The 8,878-nt window shown below is 48.2% G+C and overlaps 1 protein-coding gene across 1 annotated transcript; it reads right to left on the reverse strand.

Annotated features, from left to right (window-relative positions):
• Positions 1–1,415: 1,415 nt before the first annotated feature.
• Positions 1,416–8,723, reverse strand: LOC119383291 (60S ribosomal protein L31). Its single transcript, XM_037651357.2, has 4 exons — positions 8,622–8,723; positions 8,107–8,342; positions 4,119–4,231; positions 1,416–1,486 (listed from the first exon to the last, which is right to left on the reverse strand). The coding sequence occupies exons 2-4, from the start codon at positions 8,340–8,342 to the stop codon at positions 1,449–1,451; spliced, it is 387 nt and encodes a 128-aa protein (XP_037507285.1). The 5' UTR covers positions 8,622–8,723; the 3' UTR covers positions 1,416–1,448.
• Between the last annotated feature and the right edge of the window lie 155 nt (positions 8,724–8,878).

An 8,878-nucleotide genomic window follows, 5' to 3' on the forward strand; every position in this document is an offset into this window, starting at 1 on the left:
TAACAAGGCTTGGGCGACCATATGAAAAGCTCGCATGACACACGCTTTAACCACTTTAACTACGGGCGTTAATATTGAAACAGCGCAAAAGACGAGCACACAGAAAGACTAGACAACACAAGCGCTGCTGTGTTGCTCGTCTGTGTGCTCGTCTTTTGCGCTGTTTCAATATGAACGCAAACCAACTAGCCCAACTCTCCCTTTTGCTACGGGCGTTACTTCCTGGGTCCGTATATTTCACCAAATGGTTCTAATGACCTATGACTATCACCTCACGCAGTTATCTTAATTTCTTATCGGCCGCTATGAAAAAATGACAAAATGTTAGTTGAACACAAGAGCAATGCCTACATTTGTGTGCTTGCGCTGGTTGTCAGGGGTTCTGACATCACTGCTCAGCCAAGCGTAATGTTTTAACTTACGGTTCGAGCGGAAATCACATAGTCTTTCACTGTGAATGGTATGCGCGCCGCGGTTCTGTGGGCGGAGCTTATATTTTTTTTTCTTCAGCTGTAAGCGACTAAAGAACTTTCAACTGCATTTCGATTTTCTGTGCTGAGGTATGCTGAAAGCCAGCTTTATGCAAGTGTCACTTCAGCTTGGCAAAGAATGCCTTCAGCCACGCAGTGCATAAAGGCCCTTTAACTGCTTCAGTGAGCGGGCCCGAGCCCGGCCGCGCTGCTTCAGGTCCGGGCCCACCAAAAAACTGTTTCAATGGCCCCCCGCACAGTGACGGAGCACAGAGTTCGACGTGGCTTAACTCTGCATGACTAGTAGATTCCCAAGTGGTCATCCAATGCTGTTCATGCACACAAGGCATGCTTAACGTTGCCAAAATTACGTTGAGGTTGCATACAGCAGCAAATTACCATTAGCCGCAGCAATGGGTGCAGGAAATCACTAGCTCAGGCGAGCTTGTGGAAAGCTCTCGGAATGTTAAATGCTTTACCTACAGGTGTTCTTTCCTGGGATCGCATTGTCCACAATCCGCCATACCAGCGCCATCAATACTGTTACAGTTGATCAGACAAGCAACGCCTGCATTTACGTGCTCATGCCAGTCTTTCTGTCACGGGCAAATAAAAGGCCTTTATCTCAGTATTTCGGTGATTATCATGGCTACAGTATTTATTATCAAAGCAAATACGTAACCTGTAATCTACAATATTGTACGGAACTCCATGAGCGGCCGTCAGCAGAAGTGATGCAAATGTGGCAAATGTGACACACTGCATGGCTTGTCATTCTCAATACTGTCACAAAACCCAGAATGGATACACTACAGCGCCCTTTGTTCATAGGTGTTCTTGTGAAAACATTTTCTAGAAATGCATGTACTGTTCTTTTTAGTACACTATAAATCCAAGGCGTCTTCACTCATTATCCCGTGACTTTGCATGCACCACACGAAAAAATTCTGTACACCTTTTTTATTTACTCAATGCACATCAGTTGTCACTGGACTCCACATTGACAGTCTGGAGCTCTGGAAAAGGAAAAAGAAAGGCAGGGGATCAGTGCAATGTGAAAGTAAAAACAGTCTTCACACAGGATGCAAGAAGCATTTGAAAACACATTTGACAAAGCTTAAAAAAATAAAATGTTGTGGAAGCATGTATGCTACGAAACAAGAGGTAGCATGCATTTCTCTGATGAGACCACCTTTTTAGCTGTGCCCCACAACTCAACAGCAGAGTACTTCCTTCAATGTAGCTTGAAAATTTTGCTTGTATGCCTACTGCCTTTGTACAACTCAGTAAATAAATGCATGAACACTAGTGATAGAATTACATAAATCTCTAACAAAACTCTTGCTGCAGTGCAGTGCAGCAAAAACAGTGTGGCTATTACATGGCATAACAGAGGGCTCGAGTAATATTAATTATCTGAGATCTCTCATGAACACGTGATTAAAGTGCACGAGCGTTCTTGCATTCAGTCTCCATTTAAGGCCGTTGCCAGGGCAAGAAACGCCAAATACAAGATTGGTACAACACATATTCAGCCTACACTCTCTATATCTTGCATCTAAACTCAACCATAGGTAGTGCGAGTTTAAATATCTCTTGCAAAACACTGGCAAAGATATGGTGTAGCTTTCACTTCTGGAGCACCAATTTTCAGGCTTAGCAAGCACCAATGGTAATGCCACTTAAATTTCCTAAACCAGCTCTCTTATACGTCACAGATCGTGAGAGTGCCTCAGGCAAATTAACAGTTCATCAATATTGCAGTTATACTGAGACAGGAAAGCAACATACAGTCGTGATCATAAGTTTGGAGACCACGCGATCATGTGGCAGTGTGCATGTGTGCGCTGTCTAACGACTCGTCTGCTGTTGAGTCTTGCATGCGCATGCGCGGCCATTCTATCTCGCTGGCCTGCTTGCTCGCTTGCTGCACACCGGCCGAATATAGGAAATTGTGGCTGCCACCACAAGTAGCGCTTATCACCAAGCAGTGGCGCAACAGCCTGGAACACCTTGGTCCGATCTCAGCGCTGTTTCAGAAATATATTGTGGGGATTGAGGCTTGCCCGTCGCCATTGCGCGGGTTTTTCGCCTATTTCTGCCATCCTCATGGCCGATCATGTCGCTCCCCTCCTCCGCCGTCCTACGCCGCTGGGCGAGCGGGGGTGACGTTAACCCCCTCACCCCGGCGCCGGATCGCGACGGTGGCGCCACGTTCGCGTCTCGCGAGACGTTGCGCGCGGCGGGGAAGTCAGACTCTCTCTGGACCTCGTAGGGTAAGCACGCATTTTCTTTCCTGTCCGTCGGCTCCTTTGTTTGGGCTCGCTCGGACGGAGTTCGCCAACGGTGCCTTGCGCCAGCGGCGAGCGCTTACCTTACGTTGTCCTTTTCCGAACACTAGGCTGAAGAGCGGTGCGGTGCATTCGCGCGTGGTCTTACTACGCCGAAACCGTATCTATCGAAGCCAACGCGAGCGGAGTTTGCCCTTGCTCGAGCGATCGGGCCCTGTTTTGGTCGCTGATCGTGAGAGCTCGCAGCATAGTCGCGAGGGAACGTTTCTCTCAGCGGCGTGTCCCCGTGAGCCCTTTTGCCCGCGGAGACGTGCTCGCGGCATCCTTTGTGTTGTACTTTCGCCCGTGGCGTGGTTAAGCCTGTTTTGCTTCTCCCGCCGCCTTTGGGAGCGGGCGTTGTACTGCGTTTTGTGGTTGCCGCAGGCAATAAAGTGTTGCGGATTTCGAGAGCAGTACTGTGTACTTGCCGCGCTACGCTCGGCGCCTTGTTTGCGCTTGAACGTACGTGTGCAGCGGCGCGCTAGTTCACGCGAGGCGACGGCAGACGCGGCCCTGTGGCTCGCTAAGTCCGAACCCACGCTAGTGGCCGTACTCCTGTGAGGTACGTGGTCACTACACTGGCGCCCAACGTACGTGGTCACTACAATATAAAATTGAAACTTTCCCGGCACAAATTGCTATCGCTGGCAGAATGTCACGAACGAAGAAAAGCTAGCCATTATGCTCCTACGTGAGCTCTGTCTGTCACCCAGTCGCTGTAGAAATGCGTATACCAACAAATATAAAGCACTTTTAACAAGCTCGGCAGATGCCTCAACCCTTGTTGCTAGGCGACACTTTCATTTATTGCGAAAGGGCAGAGTTTGGGCCGCGGCTGCTGTGCTGTCAGCATTACTGGCGGCAGCAATCCCCGATTCCAATAATCAGCCTGCATGCCGACATGCAGCAAGCGAACAAGCAGGCCAGCGAGATAGAATGGCCGTGCATGCGCACTGCCAGGCTCTCGAGAGCGGGCAATGAGCCGGTAGATGGCACGCACATGCACACTGGCACGCGACCATGCGGTCTCCAAACTTATCATGACTGTATATAGATGCAGTGTTAACATCCCGCAACTTTTGTAGCACAAAACTGGCCCGAATATGCAAAGTTCAGACATATGACGTCATGATGATGTCGTCAACATCAACGGCAACATAAAATATGTTCCAAGAAAACAATGTTCAATCTAAGGTTGTCCTTGTCAATAGTCCTGCATTTACATCAGCATAAGTAACGTGGGAGTTCCTCAAGAACAATGTTATCAACTGATGAAATGTCGTAGAAGCATTAGCCATTGTAGCAACTGTTTACTCACTCTTGAAGCTCTCCACAGGGACGTATGTGACCAGCGTGTACAGCTGGTTGGGGGAGTCCTCGTCTTCGTTGCGCCTGCGGGCCAGCCTCACACGGACTCTGAATGGAACACTCCTGCATGGCAAAACAGAGCACACTCGTGTTACCTCTGACCTTTCCGAAATTACTACATGTCCTCGTAAACCACAACACAACTCATGGGCCATGGGGTGGCCCACGAGTTCTAGAGAGAGAGAATAAACTTTTATTATTATTGAATTTACAGAAAACCATCGTTGGGTGGTACAGTACAGGGCTCCATTGCCTTGCGCGACCCTGCGACCCCACTGGACCAACTACTGCTGTTCCTGCTGGCGTAAGTTGAGCACTGCAGACTCCCAAGAGGAAGGGGTGGGATTGGGGATGGGAGGAATGCCCCATGGGCCAAGGCATTCCCACGTGGAGTGGTACACTATTGGTATGGCTGCAGACTAACTCATTTCCTTGTCTCTACATGATAAATCTCTTTCATCCAACTCTATACCCCTCCTACTGCCCCTTCTGTGGATCCGTACCACAAGTTCGACAACTCTAAGTAACACTAACACTGAGATAGGCCTCAGTGGAAGGCTCTGAATTTGTTTTCACCAGCTGCAGGTAATTAAAAAGGTATAACTCAGCATAACTGAAGTGCCGAATCACGAATCACTCATAGTAAAAAACAGAATTGCAGTGCATTTTACGATGGAATAAAATGCTACTTGTATATTTCCATTCCATTCTTGTAAACAAAACTTAGTGATGTTAATCTTGACAACAACATGAGTGGTCAAAGAGTTTCATCTTCACCCAGCTCTAGCACTTCCCACGCATGCACACATGAGTGGCTTCAACGTCATGTTGCGCTGTGCTGGCTTTACTTGCCGGCAAAAAACCCGCTAAATGCAAGTAAGAGAAAATGCTGCACCTAAGCAGTGATGTTTAATCATGTGGAACGTTTTCTATGAAAGAAACCCTAGTGCTGGCTGTTGGGCAGTGATGGCATCTACATCAGAACTGCTCAGGGCAGGTGATTTATTCATAGCACTAAGGTTTTGCAGCGCAGTGAAACAGGCGCTGCATGCTTTCTGGAATGGTATTTTAACAGTTCCTGTCTACGTAACATTCAGTTTTAAGTGTATTTTTAGCATGTCCCTGAATGAATACACAAACACTTTTGCACTTCAGCTGCTTTAAAATCGGCCACCGTGGACAGGGCATCTGAAACAGTGAACCCTACATCAGCAGCCAAAGCCACTGCACGATATCATCATCATCCCAGATTGCTTATGCACACCTGCCAAGTTCAAGGAATCTGAAGCCGAGAGATTTCCGAAACGGAGGGATGGGGGCAAACAACCCCGTATGCAAAAACATTGGCGTTGCGGTCTTATAATGGCTCAGAGTGGCCAAACAAACAACGCAGGTAAGGGTTTCCCAACTATAGTTGGATACAACATTAGAAGTCTGTGGTATTTACTCCTCAAAGGCAGATGCACACAAGCCTGCACTAATGGACGCACACTCTATATATAGAGTGACGTCATGAGCCGGACTGCCGGGGCGCCTTCGGAGAACATCACTGAGTGCATGAGCGGGACTATTTCTTCAGTTGTGGAGGCGATCGGCTGCCACACTTCGGTCATTTGGGCGGGGCGGGGCCTTTCCGGTCTTCTCAAGTTGTATCTCACTATAGTAGGTTTAAATCAACAACTCCAAAATTGGTTTACATTATGTTATACGCAATGGGTTCGCAAAAAGCCTGGATCAGATTGGGTTGGATTTTTGTCAATGTGGCCTGATCATGCAACAGAAATTTTAATTTCCGGGAGATTTTTCTGCTAACCGAACAAACATAAGAAATGGTCGAAATCCGGGAGACTTGGCAGGTATGCTTATGGCTGTCTGGGAGGCAGGCTTCACACGTCGATGTTAATTGGCTAAAAGCAGCACATCAGTCAGACATGATTGGTCCGGGATGATTAATATAGATAGCTTGCACGTGACGTCATGGACGCAGTTTTTGAATGTACTGGTACTCAACGACGAGTGGTTTTGATGACAAACAAATTGCGTCAATGGGAAAACGACATGGCAGGAGCATCTCTGTTCATAAATAACGAAAGAACCCGCATGTGATGTTTTGATAGCATCAATGCGACATCGCAAACGTCGCGTCTCCAGATGCTGGTGCTCCAACATGGCAGTTTCAGTGACGTCAATGCAAGCCATCTATATGATCAACCTGAATTTAACCACTAAATTGTATAAATCCAATGGTAGAACATCTGATAAAATGACACTGCCATCCAATGGGCAAGAACGGATGAGAGGAATTGTGTTGGCAAGCGTTAAATCCCGGTGCCCACATGTCACAAAGGCAGTCGGGTAGTTATCACCTGCCATTTCTTTTGCACCAACTTGTAATATTCTCGAAAACCCTGTAGAGTGAGAGTCCCGAGTGTCTCGGGTGCATTTGAAAGGAGAGCGAAGAACAGCATCACCTACACAGAGAAAGAAACTAAGCGGTTTGGAAAAGAGTGATGCTATTCGTACAACGGAGTGCACTCCTGCCGGAAATGGCTGGGATTTGGATTTATGGCCTCACCCTTTGTAACGGGCGGGCATCAACCGATGCCCTGGCCTAAGGACTTAAAAAAAAGAAAGAAAAAAAGAAAACGATAGCGCGTACACATAAGTGGCTACACACACATCTAACCACCACTGTGCACTGTCGTCCTTTATGAAAGGGAACACGCGAGCGCGTGGCCTGAGCTCTGCTGCGGCTGCCTACAGTGCCATCAACCGACAGCGAAAGAAAGCGCACCAGCTTTTGGCGTCATCTATTGGCAAACAAAATAACGAGTCATGGCCGGTGGACAAGCGCTGCTAGATTACGCTCCCGCTTCGGTCGCACAGCGGGCGATGCCGCCAAAAGCGGACGTGCTTTCTTCAGCTCTCGGTTGATGGTGCTGTACGCAGCTGCCGCAGCGCGCAGGCCGCGCGCTCGCGTGTTCCCTTTCATAAAGGACGAGAGTGTGCATGCACGACGATGCGGCGCCATCTATGGGGAGAGGGTCGTAACACTGTCGGCTTGAAGCAGTGCGCCTTATTTTAGTGGTTGTATATTAGCGCTGCATGTCTGATCGACATAACAGATTTTATTTGAATTATGTAGTCAAGAGAACATCTTTTGCTTGATGTGAGCCCGAAAAAAATTGCTTTGAAACACTCCCACACGGTTGTTACTTTGAATTGTTACGTGCGCCCCCGCCTGCCCCGAAGGGGCAGGCACGCGGGCTAAACAGCGCGTGGCCGCAACAGCGGCCAGTAGCGCGTGACGGAGACCCTGCCAACAAGCCATTGAGCGTCAGTGAAATGGCCGCACTCGCGAAGCGAGGGCGAAGCCACGATTAATTTTCCGCGCCTGAAGGGCGCAGAGGGGCCTTCAGTGAGAAACGGAAAAATAATGTAGTCACATTTGTGGAAAACCATCGATGACAACAGCTGCGCCAGCACCAATCCTTAGATCTAGGGATCTACGTGAGCCAGCATCGTTCTCTAGAAAACATCGTCGTGCACCCAGCCGTTTCCGGAGGGAGTGCACTCCGTCGTGCGCATAGTGTCACTCTTTGGAAAATAAAGCGGCTTGCATAAGGTTAGAAACAGGCTTTTTTTTTTTTTATCCCGTGATTGCGCTTACATCTACCCAAAAATTGTACCTTTCATTGTGGAGAAACATGCAGGCTAGAATGCGAATGTCTCTTATGAAAGAGGCAACCCCACATTCAACAGTAGAAATATACGCAGGGTACAACGGTATGCAAACAAAACACGAACTAATCATGGGGGGACTCTAGCCGCGGCCTTCTCGCAGGTCAGCAAAATCTACCGGAACAAATGAGATTTCATTAGTCAGATGGACACATTTAGAGGTCTTGTGTTGAAGTATCAATGCGCTGCCGGCTCACCTGATTCCCTTGGACCAGATGAACTTGTTCAACCTGGTGTCAACTCGGACGTCTGAGGTTCCCATCTGCTTCTCTGCGAACTTCCTGATCTCCTTGATGGCACGGGGTGCGCGTTTCTTGAAACCAATACCGTGCAACCGCTTGTGAAGGTGGATGGTGTACTCTCTGGTGACAACTTCGTTGAGCGTCGACTTTCCGCGCTTTTCGCGCTTCCCTTCGCCCTTGATCTTTGCCATCTGTAAGAGAACGCACGCAACAAACACCGTCGTTTAGCGAGTCGCAAGAGACAAATCCCACGTTACATGCACAACATGCAGAGTTGACTGCACGTCTCAACCGAAGTGGTAGGTAGCGTGGATGTGAGCGCTAGTTAATAAATGTATCACGCCAAATAATGAAGTAATCGCTGTGTTAGACAAACTAAGGGTGCGTTAGAAATCAGCACACGTTAAGGAGAACATTTTAATTGAATTACCACAGCAGGATTACTGCAGATTGAGAACCAATGCACTCACCGTTGTTGCGGCTCGAAGAGTCGGCCGAAAAAGAGTCGCACAGTGTTCGTTGACTGCCGATCTCCGCCCGACAAACACGACCAAGCAAGAGCAGCAAGACTGCCGCCGAAGCCGCCGAAGCTAAATCGTTTCAATATGGTGACCGTGACGTTTTTGTAGAAAACAAAGTAAAGCCTCAGAGATCTACATTTAATCCTCAGAGATAACCATAATTTAGAACGCGAGTTTTGACTATCACCGTTTCTACTACGTTTTAA

Source organism: Rhipicephalus sanguineus, chromosome 2 (assembly GCF_013339695.2).
Source record: "Rhipicephalus sanguineus isolate Rsan-2018 chromosome 2, BIME_Rsan_1.4, whole genome shotgun sequence".
Taxonomy (NCBI): Eukaryota; Metazoa; Arthropoda; class Arachnida; order Ixodida; family Ixodidae; genus Rhipicephalus; species Rhipicephalus sanguineus.

Excerpts from the sequence above, each read along its gene's own strand:
- LOC119383291 (XM_037651357.2), bottom strand. The coding sequence starts at position 8,342 with ATGGCAAAGATCAAGGGCGAAGGGAAGCGCGAAAAGCGCGGAAAGTCG. Across the intron at positions 4,232-8,106 it reads ATCTGGTCCAAGGGAATCAG|GAGTGTTCCATTCAGAGTCC; the intron begins GTGAGCCGGCAG and ends TTTGCCATGCAG. Across the intron at positions 1,487-4,118 it reads CCCTGTGGAGAGCTTCAAGA|AGCTCCAGACTGTCAATGTG; the intron begins GTGAGTAAACAG and ends TTCCTTTTCCAG.